The sequence below is a fragment of the Hyalella azteca genome, unplaced genomic scaffold (genome assembly GCF_000764305.2).
Source record: "Hyalella azteca isolate HAZT.00-mixed unplaced genomic scaffold, Hazt_2.0.2 contig1195, whole genome shotgun sequence".
Classification (NCBI taxonomy): domain Eukaryota; kingdom Metazoa; phylum Arthropoda; class Malacostraca; order Amphipoda; family Hyalellidae; genus Hyalella; species Hyalella azteca.
In genome coordinates, this window is record NW_025931522.1 from 150,816 (window position 1) to 173,916 (window position 23,101).

The 23,101-nt window shown below is 35.8% G+C and overlaps 2 protein-coding genes across 4 annotated transcripts; both read right to left on the reverse strand.

Annotated features, from left to right (window-relative positions):
• Positions 1-140: 140 nt before the first annotated feature.
• LOC108680970 lies at positions 141-3,086 on the reverse strand. The gene is made up of 4 exons (XM_018169900.1): positions 3,006-3,086; positions 1,712-1,923; positions 472-520; positions 141-152 (listed from the first exon to the last, which is right to left on the reverse strand). Exons 1-4 carry the CDS (start codon positions 3,084-3,086, stop codon positions 141-143), a joined length of 354 nt encoding a protein of 117 aa, XP_018025389.1.
• A 9,280-nt stretch (positions 3,087-12,366) lies between these two features.
• Positions 12,367-19,723, reverse strand: LOC108680975 (E3 ubiquitin-protein transferase RMND5B). Of its 3 annotated transcripts, XM_018169907.1 has the most exons (10): positions 19,540-19,723; positions 18,562-18,761; positions 18,169-18,306; positions 16,752-16,889; positions 16,073-16,205; positions 15,515-15,680; positions 14,937-15,039; positions 13,489-13,643; positions 12,999-13,046; positions 12,367-12,485 (listed from the first exon to the last, which is right to left on the reverse strand). In XM_018169907.1, exons 1-10 carry the CDS (start codon positions 19,679-19,681, stop codon positions 12,422-12,424), a joined length of 1,287 nt encoding a protein of 428 aa, XP_018025396.1. In that variant the 5' UTR covers positions 19,682-19,723; the 3' UTR covers positions 12,367-12,421. The 3 variants fall into 3 exon arrangements, with proteins under 3 accessions (XP_018025396.1, XP_018025398.1, XP_018025397.1); XM_018169909.1 differs by lacking the exon at positions 12,999-13,046; XM_018169908.1 differs by lacking the exon at positions 12,999-13,046 and having other exon boundaries at positions 12,367-12,509.
• Positions 19,724-23,101: the final 3,378 nt, after the last annotated feature.

A 23,101-nucleotide genomic window follows, 5' to 3' on the forward strand; every position in this document is an offset into this window, starting at 1 on the left:
TCAGTGAAATTATTTTTTACAAAAAAAAAGATACCGACAAGTGCAATGTAATGTTGACTAAATATACGTTTAAATAAATAATATTTTAAGCGGACATTAATAACTTGAATATGACTGTAAATCTTAGGGCGTCCTCAAAGCTAGTGATGCCCCTGGGGTTACAGACGTCCAACTTTATGAAGAAGCAAGTTTAAAATTTTCTACATCACGTGCAATACCTGACTCCACCAAAATTTATTTGTATCAATAAATGAGAAGAATTTAATCAAATTGATGATTCATATTAATTTATATCTGATCTGTAACTCGGCTGCGCTGTTATTACTTTGAGAGAAGTCAATATTAGTAGAATGAAAATTTTTCAATCGACTACTCAATGTCTAATGCCGCTGAAATGTCGACAAAACCTTGAGATAAATAGTTTGCTTAACAATGTCATGATTTTTGTTTTTCTTTCATAAATAAACATACTGTACGCAGTTCACGAAGTAACTCCTCTAGTATGTCTGCTCTATTTAACCTGTAATAATACAGACAATCGCTGTACGCATCCTCTACTTATGTAATATATCCGATATAGTTTTTATTAAACCTATTTTAGGTAGTGGTGTGGTGGTAGGATTGGCCTGAGCTTGAATCGAATAAGACAGCGATAATGATAATATCATGCCGCAAAAAACTGTTTCAAGATACAGATTTTAATGCAATTTTGTACGTTAATTTCATCTAAAACTCAATAGTAGACTGAATAATTTTTTTAGCCCATTGACCAATATTTATCACCGACTTTCACATTATAGGAGAGAACGCTCCACGAATAACTTCCGGACTCCGCAGGTTTTAATATTAGTTCCCTTACCTTTAGATACAAATAGACTACGCTACGGGTAATTTATACGTTGAAAAATTAATATAAACAAAACCTGGGCTCATTTTGTTTTCTGATATCAAAATTAATGTAATATTACATACCTTGGAGTTATTAGAAATGGGTCGTCTCTATTTCTTGATGTTGCAATTTTTACCTGATCTACTACCACACTGAGAAAAATGAGTCATATTATCCAAATAGTGAGGCTCTTTCTTCCCGTAGAATTGATACGCCCTTTTCTTGGTTCAAACTTGGACAGAATGACTCACACAAAGGTAAAAAGTGCATAATTATTTAAAAACAGGTTTCATTGAAGACAAGAAAATTTGTTTTATTCGCAATTTTCTTATTAGTTTTTTCAATATATCGAACAATATATCGAAACTAAAAATATTGTTAGATATATTGAAAAAACTAATATGAAAATTGCGAATAAAACAAATTCTCTGGTCTTCAATGAAACCTGCTTGAAAGAAGAAATTCTGCCACCCGTTTGTCTACTGATGGTCACTCTAGCCACAGCAGTGACGAAGTTTCCCGTAGTCACGCTCTTTGCACATTATTGACTCTATTCATTTTTAAGGCATTTTCTCTTTATAGAAAAAATGCACTACTGTGCTCGCCATGTCCGTCTGTCTGTCTGTCCGTCCGTGACTTCACGTTTTCGTCGATTTTAAGAAGCGGGCATGCCTGTATCAAAGATACATCTCTAGCTCTTAAATGCACTGTACTAATCGCAATGAAAACTGATTTATGCACGAGAAAATGCGCTCTCTGTCACTCACTGCCGTGAATACCTACTGAGTTATATTTTTATAACATTTCCACAACATTACAAACCTGACAGCCACCAGCAAAGGGTCGTCTCGAGAACTCCTTTGTTTCGTACGCGTCACGGACGCTCCCCCGCGTACGAGCTCCTGCACGACCGCACGCGAGGACCTCTCCACGGCGAGGCTGAGCACGTGGCGCCCGTGGAGCGCGTAGTCGCAGTCAAGCCCGCGCTCAGTCACGAGCTTTTTCAGACCAACATGGTCCCGTGATAAAACTTTCTGTAAAAAAAAACAGAATTTTAGTTTTGTAATCAATATCATAGGCACCAACTGTTGTCAAGATTGTGATGCCCGTAAAGCGCTAGTCGCACTTAAGCCCGCGCTCAGACACGAGCTTCTTCAGACCAACATGGTCCCGCGACAAAACTTTCTGTAAAAACAGGATTTAAGTTTTTGTAATCTATTTTGCACAAACATAAGCTTTTTATTTTTGGACACTTTAATCTATTAGAGTGCAATATTCTACGCAAGTAAGAGTTAATTATGACCTTGGAGAATTTTGACTTCTGTTAAATTTTAGTCGAGTAGTACTGCTTTTTAACTATTCAAACAGCGCATTCAATACATTAAGATAAGTAGAGTAAGATTTACAGTAATTCAGTAAATTACATCAATGAGAGATAAGCTTTAGAAGTTTATGCTTCTTCTTGATGGCAGTTTTTATTACGGTGTTCACCCAAGGAAGCCCATGTTTTCTAATCATGACAAACTTTATACAAAAAGATGCATTGATGCATTGAAAATCTTGGAAAGTTCGGTCATACAAGCCTGCACTGCATGGTTAGGTTTATAATATTAGTTAGAAACACAGGAGAAGGAAAACGATTAATTTTCTCCCTAACCTTTTGAATATTGTCTGCATTATTAAGTCGAGTTCTTTTCCAAGATGGAGTAATCGAAAACCCACTTTCAAAATAAAAAAATAAAATAAAATGAAACACAGTTTTAAAATAAAATAAAATTAGTTTAAACCCACCGGCATAGGTACAGTGCGTCATGCACAGAAACCGGAAACAACGCGGCGCCGCTCAAGGTCAACGGAAGAAAAGCTGGCGATGGCGGAAAACATTTCCGCCGAGCTTTCTTCCTTTTTCTTTACTGATACGATTAAATTCGAGGAAAAAACAATCGAAAGATCAAATAGAGCTTTCAACATGTTAACAGCAAACAGCCTAAAACTCCGAGCTCTAATCAGATTGTTTTCGTTCCTCAAACGAAAATAATGTTTTAGGCTACAAAATGATTGAAATACGACCAAAAATTGTTAACGAATAAAGGATAATAATTAGTAGGAAGCTCACCATCATTCCATCATGGCGCAGCTTGGTAAGATCGTCCGCTGCACCAGGCAAGTGGACGGCGATAGAAACGAAACCATTCATTGAACAGGCGGTTTACACAAGATGACGCGCTGAAGATACAGCGAAAAGAAATGCATGGAGTCCTGCATGGAAAATAACTTCAAACCACCATAACCGAGACCCGCATTTAGACACCATGAGCTGTGGTGAAGGCGCTCAGAATCAATGCCACTGGAAACACGAAATATTGGAGAATGAAGTAATACACGCGTCAGAAAAGCCAAATGAGAAACACAAAACATGAAGAACTAAAATTGGTTTCCATAAAGATTCTTGAAAAATATCCGAATAGATATCACAATAAACTTTAGCTACATTCAAATGATTTCCATAACGATTCCTGGAAAATACTAGAACAAAAATCCCAACAAACTATAGCTACATTCAACGATTACAAAATAACGAAGATTATTGATCATAGAGAATTTTATTCTCGTACTCCCCAAACGCAAATGCACCACCCGCATAGAGCCACACGTGACTCTTTGCTGACTCACAGAACACTTGCGACAGCGCAAGTGTTAACGCACCTGCTGAGTTACGTTACCCACCATCCAATAAATTCTAGACGCTACAACCAACACGAATACAAGTGAATATGAGTATATGAGATGAACAGAAGAACATCATTCCTGCTAGAACAAGAAAGTTTTCTGGCCTGATAAAGAATTATTAATTTATTACATTTTTCTGTGTTTACTTTTATCTCTAAAAGAAACATTCCATGATCAAGAACAACAGAAGTATCGTAATCATGAAAATTGCAATGATGAATAAATAAATAATAATAATTTAATAAATATAATGAATAATGCAACGACTTAAGTAAAGCCTGATTACCCACGTGACTGGCAAAGACAGTAATGATGCATGACATATATGACTAAATTAAGACTTTATTACTTACAACAACAGCATATAAATATGCTTCTCATGAAAAGCGCCGAATTAAATGAATTTCTAACGGCGTATGCCTGAAGAGTATAAAGCAAAGTGGTATAGTTACTTTTCAAGTAGCTAGTACTGATACAGTCAGTGAATATTTTCAATTAACGTATTCCTAATACTGTCCAGTAACGCAATAAAGAATCTCATACACACAGCATATTACTGAGCATGGTACGAAGGAGTTAGATTTCATTAAAAAATTTGAAAAATATACAGTGTATCAAACTAACAACATAATTGTTTTATCAAAAATGTTACTAATGCCATCACAATATATTTCAGATGCTTAGGGTCAAATATAAAGTAATTCCTACATACAATACATAAAATACGCGGTTTAGAACCATCATAAAATGAACACCACACTACAAATTAATATTAAATGCCGCACAAACAATGCGTTTCTTCACCTCCCACAGACACGCGGTTAGCAAGATGCGTAACCAAGACGACCAAGGAGAGACTGCCAAGACTACAAGCCTGCTGCTGCAGTAACACCCAGAAAAATCAGTAGCTAATATTATCCAAATAGTGACACACTACTGACGTCCGAACGTAGCACGGATTACGACTTTTGCCGGACACAAACAAGGATCAGGGTGACCCATTCATGTCCAAAATGTGCATCGCTATTAGTACAAAATCTCCGTCATGTCTGCGGGGAACAGAGCCCCGGTAACCTGCAGTATAAATAACTCGGAACTGAGCGGCCGCTGCGCCGGAATATTTAGCCGCGCGCGCCAATGGCAGCGCCGAGCTCTGGGACCAACGCCACCGGCACCAGCGCTAAGAATACGCTGTGGAGGCGAGCGTTCGCAGGGGGGATGGGGGGAAAGTGCGAGGTTAGATGAAAAAGTACAAGATTTGACAAAAAGGAAGAGATTGGATGAAAAGGAAGAGATTGGATGAAAAGGAAGAGATGGGATGAACAGGAAGAGATTGGGTGAACAGGACGAGATGGGATGAACAGGACGAGATGGGATGAACAGGAAGAGATTGGATAAAAATGACGAAATTAGATAAAAAGTACGAGATTGGATGAACAGCAAGAGATCGGACGAACAGGACGAGATTGGATAAAAAGTACGAGATTGGATGAACAGCAAGAGATCGAACAGGACGAGATTGGATAAAAAGTACGAGATTGGATGAACAGCAAGAGATCGGACGAACAGGACGAGATTGGATAAAAAGTACGAGATTGGGTGAACAGGACGAGATTGGATAAAAAGTACGAGATTGGATGAACAGCAAGAGATCGGACGAACAGGACGAGATTGGATAAAAAGTACGAGATTGGGTGAACAGGACGAGATTGGATGAACAGGACGAGATTGGATAAAAAGTACAAGATTGGATAAAAATGACGAGATTGGATGAACAGGAAGAGATTGGATGACAGAAAGAGATTGGATAAAAAATGTCGATATTAGATGAAAAGTACGAGATTGATGAACTGTACGAGGTTAGCGGAGAACTGTTAGAAGGATAATGTAATGGAAAATTAGAGTAAAGTACAAAAAAATAAATATAATGAATAATGCAACGACTTAAGTAAAGCCTGATTACCCACGTGACTGGCAAAGACAGTAATGATGCATGACATATATGACTAAATAGAGATTGATGAACTGTACGAGGTTAGCGGAGGAGTGTTAGAAGGATAATGTAATGGAAAATTAGAGTAAAGTACAAAAAAATAAATATAATGAAAAAAACATGAAAGATTACGAGATTAGATATGTGAAACAAGACGCCTATACAAGAGGCGTACATCAGAAATGCGATTAAAAGGTTTGTCAAGAAATGAAAATCGGGAACTGAATAAAACCTACTCGTAGATACAACTTTTACATTGCAAATGATACTTTAAGTTAGTATTCCGCAAGAAAATAATATGTTTTCAATTCAAAGTGAATAAAAACTTTAGTAAGTAAGAAGTAAACAATCAAGACATCGCCCAAAAATGCACAAGGTGATATTCCGTGGTCGCAAATATTCTCAACTTTGGTTATATTTTTACCGTCATAAGTCCAAAGATTATTAAAGAATTGAATAGTGAAGAAAATTTGAAATAATTTCCTGTACATCTTAATTACAAAGCAATAAATTAAATCTTTTCCTTGGACTAACAAATCTAAGACAAAGTTACACTTATAATAATATATATAATTATATAATAATTATAACACCGGTTCGCCAGTCATGAAAAGATCCGGTCAAATGACACGAGTTTAGATCTATGAACAAGGCACGAAAAGGAAAAGAATAATAATTAAGAACGATAGGAGCATTGATAACAAATGATTGATATTCCTGCTGACATTTGACTCATTTTTCAGCAACAGCATCATTGAACTCAACGTCGACTTCCGGTGCTCGTTAACACTTTATGATACAATTGTCTTCAAATGACCGCCTTATTAAACCCAACTTCAATATACCCTCTTGCTGAAATATGAAAAAATTAACTGTACACAAAGGCAAGATAATCGATATATGTGAAAAATATGCATAACAAACTCTCAATGACGAAACAAAACAAATTTTATTTAAAACTGAAGAAAAACAGTCCCGCTAGTCTACCCTCTGCAGGCTTGAGCCGTGACAGCGAGGGTAGCTCAGTAAAGGAACACGTCCACCTCAGCACTGCGCACGCGATGCTCTATATAGTGCAGCTTCTGCGCACACCTGGCCACACTCGTACAAATGCATGGGTCATATTGTCTAGACAGTGACACACTTTCTTACTCATAACACGAGCATGGGTCATATTGTCCAAAAACTACGACACACTTTCTATCTTACTCATAGCACGAGCATGGGTCATATTGTTTAAACAATGACACACTTTCTTACTCATAGCACGAGCATGGGTCATATTGTCCAAAAACTACGACACACTTTCTATCTTACTCATAGCACGAGCATGGGTCATATTGTTTAAACAATGACACACTTTCTTACTCATAGCACGAGCATGGGTCATATTGTCCAAAAACTACGACACACTTTCTATCTTACTCATAGCACGAGCATGGGTCATATTGTTTAAACAATGACACACTTTCTTACTCATAGCACGAGCATGGGTCATATTGTCCAAAAACTACGACACACTTTCTATCTTACTCATAGCACGAGCATGGGTCATATTGTTTAAACAATGACACACTTTCTTACTCATAGCACGAGCATGGGTCATATTGTCCAAAAACTACGACACACTTTCTATCTTACTCATAGCACGAGCATGGGTCATATTGTTTAAACAATGACACACTTTCTTACTCATAGCACGAGCATGGGTCATATTGTCCAAAAACTACGACACACTTTCTATCTTACTCATAGCACGAGCATGGGTCATATTGTTTAAACAATGACACACTTTCTTACTCATAGCACGAGCATGGGTCATATTGTCCAAAAACTACGACACACTTTCTATCTTACTCATAGCACGAGCATGGGTCATATTGTTTAAACAATGACACACTTTCTTACTCATAGCACGAGCATGGGTCATATTGTCCAAAAACTACGACACACTTTCTATCTTACTCATAGCACGAGCATGGGTCATATTGTTTAAACAATGACACACTTTCTTACTCATAGCACGAGCATGGGTCATATTGTCCAAAAACTACGACACACTTTCTATCTTACTCATAGCACGAGCATGGGTCATATTGTTTAAACAATGACACACTTTCTTACTCATAGCACGAGCATGGGTCATATTGTCCAAAAACTACGACACACTTTCTATCTTACTCATAGCACGAGCATGGGTCATATTGTTTAAACAATGACACACTTTCTTACTCATAGCACGAGCATGGGTCATATTGTCCAAAAACTACGACACACTTTCTATCTTACTCATAGCACGAGCATGGGTCATATTGTTTAAACAATGACACACTTTCTTACTCATAGCACGAGCATGGGTCATATTGTCCAAAAACTACGACACACTTTCTNAAGACACACGAAAAAATATATACATTATTTTCACGAATAGCATCGAAATTTATAAGAAATTTAGAGCGAAGCTTAAATTAGACGGCACAACAGACATTCATTATCAAGTGCGTATAAAAGACATGAAATCAGAAAAGTACTGTTTTCCATTTATATTCATTATTTCAAAATATAAGCAATATTCCTCATCTGATCCGTCACTCATTAAGGGTCAACTTAACACGTTGAGTGCGGTACGACCTACAAGGGTTGCCAGATGGCCTAAAAACGGCCAAGTCCACGGACAAAAATTGCCAATAATTCAATATTTACTGGTACTAAATTTGTAGGTACCGGTGCAAAATATAAATTTTCCTTTTATAGTATTTTTGATAATTTGATAAGGAAGTACCGATGTCATAAACATTTGCCGGCCAACGCAATTAAAAAATTTTCATCGCGGAATTAGTCCGAAAAAAAGTTCCTGCAACCCACCGTTGGATCGTGACATATTAAACGTGACTACACAAGGAAGAACGCACGTGCACATCTGGTCACGGTATACGGATAATATATATTCGTCTCAAATGGTATTTTAGGAGTTATGGGCGAGAAACCAAAACCAGAAGCAATTTACGCACAATTAGCTCACAAATTATCGATTAATTTAGTTCACGGTAATCACAAAAGGCAGCGCTAACTACATCAGCGTACAAAAACGAATAATACGCACATACAACATCGCCGTCAGAAAATATATTTTAGCATAATGCAACAGTAAACGCTTTTACTGTTCAATGCAAGAACTCTTTTCATACTATTAAAAAGCCACAAACCTTGAAATTTTTCATAAATCATTTACGTTCTTCCTAATAAATATAATTTTGGAATTTCATGTAGAGTTTCTGCGCTTCTAATTACGTGAAAATGACTCAACCTGTTAAAACAAGACAGAAATCCAGCATGCATAGGACGCTTGTTTAACAAGAGTTGGTGTGTCTGGCATGTTTAACAAGCAGTGCTGTAGTTAGCAGATGCCGAAGAAAGTTATGAGCATGAAATTGAATAGAAAAGCAATGCACAAGCACGAATAATCTTATTGAAGAGAATGCGAAGCTCGCAGGGCGCAGTTAGCAATATGTAGCGTTAAAGGTGGGATTGACCGCGCTAGCGATTTGTAAGACTTTTAATCGCTAATTTATTTTGCAGGTAGAGACTTATAAAAGCAGTGCAAACATTCTCAGTAGCATCGAAATGCGATAGCTAGCTTGTATTTACATGGGAAACTTACTACCACGACCTGTAGAAAGAAAATTTTCGGAAGGAACGAAGAAGCAAAATGATCATTAGTAATTATTAACCCGATTCAGCAGCGGAGAAGTTCATCAAACGGACGACTTGTTCTCGCCAAGCAATTGTCGTCAATGCGACGAAGAACTTTGGTTATTTAAAGTCATTCATAACAGAAAATGTGTAAAAATTTTCACCGTTAAGAAAAATTTACGCCAAACCTTAAGGCGTTCAACTTCAAAATTTCCCCAATCCAGGTTAGAGAGAACGTCCAAAAATTGGCGCCATTGTTCAGGATAATCGTGAGCTAAAATTTAAATAAGGAAGTGACGCCATCAACGCTGAATGCAGAGTGAAGTATTAATAAATTCATAAACTTCATCGTCATCGCCGTCCCGAGATCACTACAGCACAAGACTCATTGCTGACGCAAATGCTGCCGTGATTATTGCAAAAAGTGCTTAGCGAAAAGGCTCAAACATAAGAACATATATAATGTACGAGGTTAAGTCACTGGCAAAAAAAATTATCTCCAGCAAACCGACAGATTCGGGCGCAAAGAACCCGAATCTATGCCATTGCGGAGTTCATAAAAGCGTTTGGATACTATGCCCGTAAATTGTACTGGAAATTCACAGGCCCCGACTTTGTACCAAGAGATAAATAACAGCATAAGTTTCTATGGACGTAAAAGCAGCAATTGTTCAAGAAGGATACTGGAGATGAAGAGATAAATGGCTTATAAAATTTATGTTATCTAAGGCTCTATAATATGGCGTCTAAGATTCGAATTTTTAAGAAAAAATTCACATGATTTAAAGACTTACGCAAACTCTTATCGTCTACCACGTTGCCAAAATAGATCCAATAATAGGTCATTTAAATCAATAATCATTCTACCCAGAATACATTGATCAACAATGAAGTTTTATTGGCTACCAACTATTGTTAACTTATGTTGTAATTCAAAACCACACAAGGTGGATATAAGAAGGAAACTGTAATCCGCTAAAATATAACACAAAAAAAGCAGTGTAAAGTGCGTTACTTTAATTATTCACGTGATTCACGTAGTCTCACAGGCATGATCACGTCTGCGACGCGGATATTAAGATCCTCGGTATCAAGAGTTCATTTACGGAAAACAACTCAAGCCCACGCTGCAAGCACCACCTTTGACGGCGACCAAGCGTCGCCCACCAGCGACATCGAGAAATTAACTGCGTTTACCAAGGCTCGAACCCACGGGTAGCTCCTGTCATCTCGGTGCCGCTGAGCTACTGTGATGCAGTTCTACAATTTCTCACAGTAAAAACTTCATAAATTTTTAGGTGATATCAAAATCATATCAAATAACGAAACTTATAATAAATTGTATCAGTAAAATATGCCTCTTTCTTTGCCTATACTCGTAATAGTGAAAATGCCAGTGCTTGCTCAAAAGAAAACACTCAACAGAAAAAAAACTAATTTAAAAAAGCCAAAAAACAGCTGCTGATCAATTATTAAACACAGAAAATCGACGATGCTTACAGTTATAGGATATAGTCGGAAATGTGAACAAAGCTGGTCTCGTTTGATGCGTTAAACGTGAGGGGGCGAAAATGTTAAACTTGTCGTGAATGTAGCCAAGACCAAACAAACATTACTCTGCTAGGAGAAATACACAGGATGAGATAAATTCAAAATTCTCGTAACTGATATAATGAACGAAAACATAAAGTACAATCAAAGCGACAACACTAAACAGCATAATAAGAAACGTATTCCATAAATGTTGTTACTCTGTTAAGCGAAATAACTTTTTAGTGCAAAATAGAATCTAAAATATAAATCAAACTGAAGTTATACAACAAGAGAATATTAGCTTGGATGCTTTCGGTTCTGATAATTTTACCAAAAATACTTATTACTTACCGAGGCATTAATTTCACCTTAATGTCTACTGTAGTGAGCGAAATTAGGATTTATTGCAGAGGAACGAGAAATAGTTTCTGTCGACACAAAAATTAGCGTAACTAACATCTCCTTCAGCCAAATGAATTACCAGTTCCAAAGAAACGACGGCTGGTTTCCAACCAAATGAGGTAATAGAAGAGAATTTTGAATTTTATTAGCTTCTTCAATCATTATAATGAATGTGAGCAATCGTTAAGATATTTAGAATCCATTGGACATTAGGAGCAATCAATCATTTTACAATAGTAAAGGAATTCTGCTCAGTTATTTCATAGATAATAAAATTGAAATATCTTGAAATAAAGAAGAAGTAAATCCCAACACACAAATCACAACGAAAGATAAAGTGAATTCAAGAGTTTCGAACGAAGGGCAACACTGAAAATCAGAATTTTTTAGACAATTCCGTTAGCAGTGAAACGTAAGTAGATCGGTAATTATAAATACCGATCATTATACCGATATTATAATAATTACCGATCGTTATATCGATATTATAATAATTACCAATCATTATATCGATATTATAATAATAATTATTATCATGTTATGCAACTCCGACCCTGGGCAGCAAAGAACATGTGGGCGCACTAAGGAGGTGTACTGTCGAGAGAACTCCTTAGAGAGCATAAAATTGCCAAGATGTTTCTCTTCTTAAGGTTATATCCATTGAGTTATTAACCCAACACAGTACATGCTTGCATATCAGCTGAATCTGTCATACTATTACCACCCATCAGATGACTGTAATATTTCCAACATCCATGCTATATGGGAGATTTATACGTACTCAGAAAGAGCAAATAAAGATGACAATTATGCAGCTAAAACAGTCGGTCTTAGCTGCCAAGATGCTCTCGCATTTACTCGTGACAGAGGCAATGGGTTGGACATCAAATAATCTCTGGCCCAATGACGTCTGAAGAATTGACGGCACTTCCTCCACAAGATAGGCGATGCATGGAAGGCATAACTAGAAGATGACGGATCGTATGAAGTCTGCAGAATTGACCGCACTTCCTCCACAAGATAGGCGATGCATGGAAGGCATAACTAGAAGATGATGGACCGTATGAAGTCTGCAGAATTGACGGCACTTTCTTCGCAAGATAGGCTATGCATGGAAGGCTTAACTAGAAGTTGATGGACCGTATGAAGAACCATACGAGATGATGGACCACAGAGCTGAACTAGAAGATGATTTGCTGGGGTTCTTGTGGCGTCTGCTCCACTGGACAGTAAGGGCACTTCACTCTGGGGGGAGATTGCGATCTCTTACTGCAACGAAAAATTAAATGCACTGAAACCCCAGAGGTTAAACATTTCTGCTCATTTAAGAACTGGTGAAAGAATTCGGATAAAGTTTTTCGTGATTAGTCACATTCAATGAACCATTAAATAAGATGTATTCGATTTGTATCAAATTTTGTCCACGCCCTGAATGACAGGTACCGTACTTGGCAAGGAACGGATCGAACATGAAGCCAATTCGATTATTATAATGTGCTTTCTCAAAACATGTAGAGCAAAAGCAGATTTGATTAGTATTTTCATTACAAAATAGCAAAGTAGTCGGCAGCCGTGACTATACAGTTGGGCACGTTCAAAAATGAAAAAAATTTAAACTCAGGAGTTTCTGCGGAATAAGAGTTTAAAATTACTAGGTAAACACAAAATTTCACTTCCATATTAAACACTTAGATGCAAGGAACTAATATAAAATGAGCATTAATGAAAGTACTTAATCTAAAAGCAGTTACATGACACCTCGTATCCTTTTGTGAAGTTCTAGATGACGCCCATCCCCAGATTGTTCTGTCATTTAGAACGTGGCAAAAATATGCGTATTACTAGTCGAGTTTCACTAAATTTGATTGGTTCATTAAATGTCACTACACACAAAGCACATTATGAATCTAATTACAAAGGAAACGGACATCAGCATCAAGGCATCTAAAAACAGTTCATACATGAAAAGTTTTCGCAGAACAATGAAAATGTAACAAAACCTGAGCAAATACCAACCTACTCAGAGATTATTAATCGTGATTCAAAGTTAAAAATTGTAACAAATATTTGAAATTATTGAAACAGATTTCATACCCAGAAGATAACATTATACATTTTGTTCCACCCTACTTATTGTTTTTGAAATAAAAGTAAGAATAGAAGTAGAAAGTAAAAGAACTCAATTAAAATGATAAATAAACAAAGATGGAGAATACATTATACATTTTGTTCAGTGAACATGACTCACTTGTTGGCATTCGTAAGCTTGGTAAGCGCGTCTTTAGAGATGACGTGACCACATATCAGCCTCATGGGAGGGTTAGACTCGGTGCTCTGCTGGCGCATGATGGGGCACGAGAAGATGCTGTGGTAGTAGTTGTTCTTGCCCAGTGCTATCTCGATCTGAAATTGTTGACAAGTTTAAATGATGTTTTTCTTTAGTGCTATCTCGATCTGAAATTGTTGAAAGGTTTAAATGGTGTTCTTTTTGTTCTTCCCTAGTGCTATCTCGATCTGAAATTGATGACAAGATTAAATGGTGTTCTTCTCTAGTGCTATCTCGATCTGAAATTGTTGAAAGGTTTAAATGGTGTTCTTTTTGTTCTTCCCTAGTGCTATCTCGATCTGAAATTGATGACAGGTTTAAATGGCGTTCTTCTTGTTCTTGCCCAGTGCTATCTCGATCTGAAATTGTTGAAAGGTTTAAATGGTGTTCTTCTCTAGTGCTATCTCGATCTGAAATCGTTGACAAGTTTAAATGGTGTTCTTCTCTAGTTCTATCTCGATCTGAAATTGTTGAAAGATTTAAATGGTGTTCTTCTCTAGTTCTATTTCGATCTGAAATTGTTGACAAGTTTAAATGGTGTTCTTCTCTAGTGCCATCTCGATCTGAAATTGTTGAAAAGTTTAAATGGTGTTCTTCTCTAGTGCCATCTCGATCTGAAATTGTTGACAAGTCTAAATGGTGTTCTTCTCTAGTGCCATCTCGATCTGAAATTGTTGACAAGTTTAACTAGTGGTCTTTTCTAGTGCTATAGCGATTTGAAATTGTTGAGAAGTTTAAATGATGTTCTTCTTGTTCTTCACTAGTGCTATCTCGATTTGAAATTGTGAAAAAGTTTAAGCAGAGTACATTTATTAATGGATCATGCACTGAAATATAAATAATAGCAAAGGTTATTTGTGTCTTGAGAACTTCTAGTACGCGAAACAAGCGGTAATTATCGTAGCCAAAAATTTTATTACCGATAAAATTAGAAATTTTTTAACATAACCTGGCACAAACAATCGATTTTCAGCTGATACAAAACAGCAGCAAGTGAGAGATCTCAATCTAGGCCAAGATATACGATGAAAACATGGAAAATTGTTTCAACGTTTCAAGCAGATTGTGGAGAATAAATTAAAAAACTTTGTCTGTACTTGTAACCATTCTAGCACTTCATAATTAACGATTTTACATAAAATCTGAAAAATAACGGTATATCACAATATAGGGAAAACTGAAGTAAACATTACAAAGAGTATACGTCAGGATTTAAAACAAATCAAAACATAATTAAATTTAAAAATACTTTAGAAGAAAGAACATTTAAAAAATGAATTGAAAAAATTGAATTTAAAAATAATTGAGGAACAGCATATTTCACTGAACTGAAGGGTATTGGAGCACAAATTTTTGTAAGTACTACTCACAGGAAGCTCTTCCTTAGCACTCCACATGTTGTGCACTTGCGATCCAGTGAGGGCTTGATTGATGTTCAGGAGGACTGGCAGTGCAGTGCATCCCGCGCTGATACTGCACAAAGGTTATCAGTAATTAAACTTGGAGAATTTCTTTCAAGCCATATTAGTAATCATGAAGAAAATATCGAGAAAAACTTCTCTTCAAGAACGTTTTAATAATAAAATAACTTCAACGAGACACCAAAATATTGAACCAGAAAAACCTGTCTGTTGCACCTACGTTATATTGTTTGCTGCCAAAGGGCAACCTCCTACTGAACAACCCCACATGCATTGCAGCAACATACTCGATGTGATTCATGCTTACAGTTCACATCTACTGACCACGGTCTTAAAATGGGCCTAAAATGTTTTGGTGCAAACCCATTATGGTGCACGCGGCTCCCATTTGACATACCAAACAGCCAGGGGACACTGCATTGATAGGCCCATTATGGTGCACGTGTTCCCCACTTGACGTACCAAACAGCCAGGGGACACTGCATGGACAGGCCCATTATGGTGCACGTGTTTACCACTTGACGTACCAAACAGCCAGGGGACACTGCATGGACAGGCCCATTATGGTGCAGGCGTCTTTAGTGAAGGTGCGTATGAGGTCGTCCCACTGAGAGGTCTGCAGCAGCCCACTGTATGGCGTGCCTTGCAGACCAGTGCGCATAAACACAAGAGACCCCATCACGTGCTGAATTGCTGCACACACATAAATATTCATTAATATATAACTAATTAAGGAAAAAAAATAAGTAATGACTTCATACATTACCTTCTGGCCACCGATTCAATATGCAATCTTTTCTCAATCAGTGCGATTTCTTGTGCAAATCACCTTACAGATGAAATAACAGCCAATTAAATTAGGGAATTACCAGCTAGGTATTGTCAAGGATTACCTGACTGATGGTTAGGAATGAAGTACTTGAATGAATGAATTACCACCAGCTATTGTCAAGGATTACCTGACTGATGGTTGGGAATAAAGCACTTAAATGAATTAATTGCCAGCTATTGTCAAGGATTACCTGACTGATGGTTGGGAATAAAGAACTTAAATGAATAAATTGCCAGCTATTGTCAAGGATTACCTGACTGATGGTTGGGAATAAAAGGCGTGAAGTGATCTCTGGCGTACTCGATAGCAGCAGTAACGTTCTGAGCTCCGCCTGCCACCAAGGAGATGAAGGCAAGTCTGTGTAACTTGAACTCCAGACTGCTGGTCTGTAATGCATCATGAACATCATTCACAATTATACAATAATGCATAGTGAATACGAGTTACAATGGAATATAGGTCACAATTTTATAGTACCTACTGCATAGTATTGAATTTCCATTTCAATAGAAGACCAGCCACAATTTTACAATAATGCATAGTGAATACGAGTTACAATGGAATATAGGTCACAATTTTATAGTACCTACTGCATATTGAATTTCCATTTCAATAGAAGACAAGCCACAATTTTACAATAATGCATCAATTGCAATAATAATGAATTAGAGTTACAGTAAAACAATAGTCAAATTCTACCATAATTCATAGTGAATTTAAAGTGCACATGCTTTGAGGCATAGATCCACAGCAGTTCATTGAATACTCTCAATACCTACAATTCCATGGCTCTACTGAATGATAAAAACTTTGAAATTCAAAATATAACAACAAGAACTCCCATGCATCATGGCACTATAGTTCATTATGAACCTCATCCCAAATATTTTGACCATCAACTTTCAAACAGCGAATATAACGCAAACACCCACCTTTTCTTTTAGTTTTTCACTGTGTTCCAAGGCCCACTTCATAGCAGGCTGCAGGTCTCCGTTTCTTAATGCAACCACGATTGCGTTCACGTCACGGAACTTCGTCATAAATTCTGAATTTATATTCATATTGCTGTCCTGTAATGGTAAATGCATAATAATAGCAAATTGCAACATTGAATATCAATCACAAAATATTCACATATATTTATTAAAAAAAAATACAAGCTCAAATTTAATAGAAGGCATGCTGAAGCACAGCACAGACTAAACTAAACCACTTGATCCAAGTTTTTATAGATATTCAAGTGCACACTATGGCCTGCTTACTAAACTGTATTGACATACCTACCAGTATATGATATCACTCATAAAGTTTTATGGGAAATATTCAAAATTCAAAAAACATATAAATGTCAATTACAACTAAAAATTCCAGTACACCAATGATGCCAAATTACAAAAAAAAATATTTTTTAATTAACCAAGGATCAACAAACGTGATGGTATATAATTATACTGATATAAATTATATTATAAAGATATAAAATTAATCATAAATAAATTGTACAGATATAAATGCAAAAATAATTTCATTCAAACTTGGAAACAATATCTAAAATAATTTTTACAAAGAAAATTAAAAATGTATTGATATGTTTAAGATATTAAAGGTATTTGATCCATTATCTAATTAAGTTCACACTAACTCTTTTCAATGATATATACTTGTTCATAAGGCAATGATACTTGAATACAAAGGCAATGATACATGTATGTAAAGGCAATAATCCTTGTATGTAAAAGCAATGATAGTTGTATACAAAGACAATGATAATTGTATGTAAATGCAATGATACTTGTATACAAAGACAATGATAATTGTATGTAAATGCAATGATACTTTTATACAAAGACATATACTTTATACTACTTTAATGTAAAGTAGTAATGTAGTATTTAATGATACTTTAATGTAAAGGCAATGATACTTGTATGTAAAGGCAATGGTACTTGTATATATTAATATACTAAGGCAATGATACTTGTATACAAAGAATTCTATACATTTTTATAGATTCTATAACAAGGGTAGACCATGGAGCACAAACTATTATTGTCATGTAGAAAAATTCTCCTAAAAACAAGTATATAAACATTTTCCTTTCAATTGAAATAAACTGCATTTTTAAGAGCATTAAGAAAGTCACATGCCCATTTTTTAATAAACAAATACACTAGTTTTCAAGATGAAGATGCTGCAAATGAAATTAGTGAACATTTTAATTCAACTAAATATTAGAAAAAGTGTGGACAATCCAATGAAAAGAATTCTAATAAATTTAAGTCACTTGAGCAGAAAAGCTAATTATAATATAGAACATTTTATGAGTAAAAAGAACTATTTAATCCATACCTCCATTAGCTGGTCTGCTGTGCTTTGCAGGCCTTCACGGCAGAGATGATTACAAATAATTTCATATAGTCTGGGTCGAGTCTCATCCCGTAAAAATGCAGTTTGATGAGTCATAAAATCATACGAAGTTTCAAAATTCTGGAAAAAGGATCAAATTATGTCAGTAAGAATATTAGAATGCCTTTTCTCAAATATCTGCAATAATATTTGTAAAATACTGAAGGGAAATTCTAGCAATGAACATCAAACAGGATAGACTACAGATATATGTGCTAATAAATATTGAAAAATTTGGACTTCATATAATTAGTAGAGGGTCAGAGATTGACCAAATAATGATATTTTTAAAATGCAGTGAAAGTGATATGAAATGGCAAACTGTTCGTCACTCACTTTATCTATACATTTTCCAATTTTTGATACAAAGGAATGGAGTTCCCTATGTTTGGCAGAGACGCTGCTGGAGACGGATTTAACTTCAGCCAAAGTGGCCATGATGTTAGAAACTTGTTCACTTGATAGAAGAGGAGCTTCAGACTCTTCTGAGTCCAAAGCTTCATCCAAATTACTTGAATCGTCATCCATGGGCATGGCTGTAAAGATGAAATTATAGAAGTCAAGCTGCAGGGAGTATAGCAAACCTTAGGAAAAGTTATGTGAAAAATGTTTATTTATGTGAAAATCTGTCAATACTTATAGAGGTGCTCCAAGCACAGAAATTTTCTTCTACTTCAATTATTTGATAATGAAAGCTTAAGATATCAGTGGTACAGTACATAGAATTTTTTACAAAATGAAACGAGTACCAAAATAAAATTACTTTCATTAACCATTCATACATGGAATATGTTTTGCCGATAGACTTCTGTTTGAACTAGATTTCATTACATCCATATTTAAATCTTCCACTCATTTATTTATTGAAAGATATATATACACATCCAGGTTTTTCATAGCTACCATGCTTTCCATTTTTCATACAAAGAAAATGACATCAACTTAGAAATACTAAATAAAAAATAATAATTATAAAAAAATCAAATATTTACAGCACAAAATAACATACAAACTTTCATCAAAAATAGCATGATACAATTAAAAGTTATTCAACTGTTGTGTAAAATAAGTTATACAGTAGTTACAGTTCAAAGTAAAATAGGAGGGAACACTTGAAATTAATACTCATCTCGTATACGTACTGACCACAAATCTCAGTCAAACCAGTCATGCAAACCTATATTTTCATTTGAATATTTATATATACTGTACATGGATCACAAGTACACAAGAACTGCTGCCAAATATTAATAAGAAAAGCCATATAAATTAGTAAAATCTAAACATTATGCAAATATATAAATGCCTTCTTACCATTTTCAACAAGTTCTAATAGCTCCTTCAGTTTTGCTTCAACATTATCTAATGAAGATAAAGTTGTAGTCTCATATGTACTAAATTTGTCCAAAACCTTGTCAATCTCATTCCTAACAGGGATTCTTGGGTCAGTAGCCATGATGAGAACACTTGACTATCAGGAAGCAACAAACCTAGATCTGAAAAAAAAATTCATTTTAGTCAGAAGAAAATGTGCATAAGAAACTAACATGAATAATGATTAGTCCTGATAAATTATTAAATGTAAGAACATCCAAGGAAAGGGGAAGTAATACTTTCATGAAACCATGAATTGAATTAAAATTTTAATAAAGATTTCAATTTGAACCATTTACAGTAGGTTCTCAAAAGGAGCATCTGGGTCCAAAATCGACAATTTCGGCTTTTCCCGTTTTTAGTCTCATCTTAAAGCTGACATTCTGACCTATCCAACTGTACTGAAACCATCTCTGCACGTTGATTTATGCGTTTACAACAGATCGTGAAAGGGTTAGGGGTGGTGGAGTTCTTTTACATCTGGGGGAGCGTCTGGCCAAAATTTTATTTTGGCTATTTACAAACAAATCACTTTGAAACCTGGTATGGTACACATATGTAAAACAGAAATCTAAGACTTTTTTGTTCATGTGAATTAAAAAAAGTATAAAAGAAAATGTGACATTTTTAGAAAACAGCCAAAAAAGGCCGTTCTACGGAGTTTTACAGTATATATTCTGTAGAACTCTATCTCCTATTAGGACTTTCAAGCTACAACATTGAGACGCATATCATTCAATCAGGGTTTGAACCAGTACCTATTTAGAAGAAAAATTCTAGGATTTTTCCATGACTCTCCATGATAATATAATTTTCCAAAACTCGCATATGACAGGTTTAGCATGACTGAAAGACTAACCGTTCATATTCCATCATCTCCGATAGGTGATAAATAGCAAACATGTAAATGCATAGAGAAGGCAGACACAGAGGAACAGAAATGACACAAATCTGAAAATCAAGCCCACACTTTTATTATCGTGAATTCAATAGTATCAAATTAAAACAAATATTGAGTAATGCACACAAGATTGTACATGATAATGCCCGGTCAATACAGTTCAGAACACTCTTCAACACCACTATGCACTACCCTAACATTCAACAGGCAGCTATTTCTTCAACTTTTTCTTTAATGTTCAGTTCAATAGTGTTTAGCTCCTGTTGCTTTGTTTTCCAAGATTGCCTTATAGCATTGAACTTTGCAATAATTTTTAAATCCCCCTTTCTCTCCATTGCTTTTTCCCTATTTTCTTCCCCCATATTTGACATATCAAAGTCTTTTGAACACAATGTACATGATATTGCCATACCTTCAGGCTTCATGCTTTGGATGGCAAGCAAGCCAGTCAGGGCTGGAAAAGTCCTATTTTTATCTGAAATATTGCAGCTCTAATATCATATAATTTCAGTAGGTATGAAATCTTGCAACTCGAATGTCATAAATTTTTGTTTGATTGAAAAAATTGCCATTTGCACTTTGCAAACATGTAATTTCATAAAATTTTCCACTTCTGCAATCTGCATTACTTTACCGTTCCCACCAAAATAACCTCCAGAATGTAATAAAAATTGTAATGTAAACAAGTCAACCTAAAGTCTAAACCTTTTGTTGAAGATTGCGCATAGTTGCGGTCTTGCTAGACTGCATTAATACCTGTTACAGTAGAGACAAATTTTATTGTTGCCATTTGACTGTTATAGGGTAAAATTAGAGATTTAGGGTAAAATGTGCATGGACTTAGCAAATAAATTTGCACTTCATAAACGGCTTTACATGGCCATGATATGAGATTCACAGCTCAAAAAAATGGAATCACGGCATGAAGAAATGAAATCTCGGCTGGCAAATGCATAAAACCACGGCTGAAAAAATTCAGTCATGGTTTGCCAGGTACCGGTAGATATATTCCATGCTTGAAGCCAGTCACGATGAGCTTCTATTCTTAACCACACGTAATGAAATTTACACTTTCCAGACATGGTGATGTAGAAATTGCACGCTGAAGATGGAACACTGCCACTGCACATCAAAAAGTTGTCAAATGCAACTGAGCTTGTCAGCTCGGTGACTGTTGGACCAAGCTCACTAGCCTAATCAGAACGCTACACAGGCAACAAGAGACTGCACAAACAGTAAACACATGCAGCATTGAAAAACACTTCCTTTCTTTCTTCTTTTATTTACAAATTCCATGACTTTCCAAAATCTGAAATGAAATCCACTGACTTTCCATGCCTGGAAAATGAAAAATCAAATTCCATGACTTTCCAGGTTTTCCATGAGTGGTAGGCTACAAACCCTGTTTGATACATAAAGACAATTTTCATTGATTCATAGCATTTTTCATGATTTTTTGAAATTTCTTTCATTTCCCTCTATTTCCCACTCCTTTTTCAAGATATTTTTAAAGATCTAACAAAATTGGAAAAAAAGCTAGTACAACCAATCTCTAGATCTTCTATTTGCAAATCGAATGGTATATCTCTCATTGTTGTACCTTCAAGACTGTAGGAGGTCATAGTGACCATCATACTGTCATAAAAAGGCAAAGGCCAAAACTCCATAGGGTAAACGCGGTATATTCCAACACTTTAAGGACGTAGCAAAAAATGAATGGCTATAAAAAATCACCGTATGCGCAACTCAAGTTCTGTTAGCCTTATGTCACTCTCAAAACACCGCACTATGGGCCAGCAACAATGAAACATCACAAAATGGTGCCATATTTATTTAAAAGCCTTTAGAATGCAAACCTACCAAATCAATATATTCCGACACTGTGTGTGACTAAATTCGGCATTTTGTGGGACTAATTCCGGCCGCGCTTCAAACTCTACTAATTCGTAATTCCGACACTCTTGTGTTCAAATTCCGATCGCTGTAGGAGCTGTATTGGAATACAACACAGCTTGGAATTAGAACACTATTGAATATTGAACACTACTTATTTAGGCTTTTAATTATGAGATATTAAGCTTTTAATTAGGAAAATTTTAAGTTTTGCAAACAGCTTGGAACAAGCTGTGTGTGTCTAATTCCAAGCTGTGTCGGAATTAGTTTTTATTTGTCTAAAACCATCTCTTAACTTAATCAACTATTAATTTTTTTACCACTTGAAATCAGCAAATACAAGTATACCTAAAGGATTCCTAATATATTCACAGAGAAGCACACTTCACAGACTTATTTAAAAGTCTCAAACCATAATATTCTTTCTACACAAACAGTTTATCACTATTTGATAGAGCCAGGTCAAGTGGTCAACTATCAACTTTGACACATTTTTCGATGTTCTCGCTGGGTGACGCGCACTGTCTCTCTTTGGATCTCAACATTTTCACGCCTGACAGCCCAGACATAGTGTTTTGGACTTTTGGCAATAGTATGCCCCCGGTAGTATGGCGCGTAAAAGTATGACGTCACTATTTCAACCATCAACAAATGCATGGAACTAAGAAAAAGCTTAATATAAAGGAAAAAAGTCAAGAAGTGTCAGAA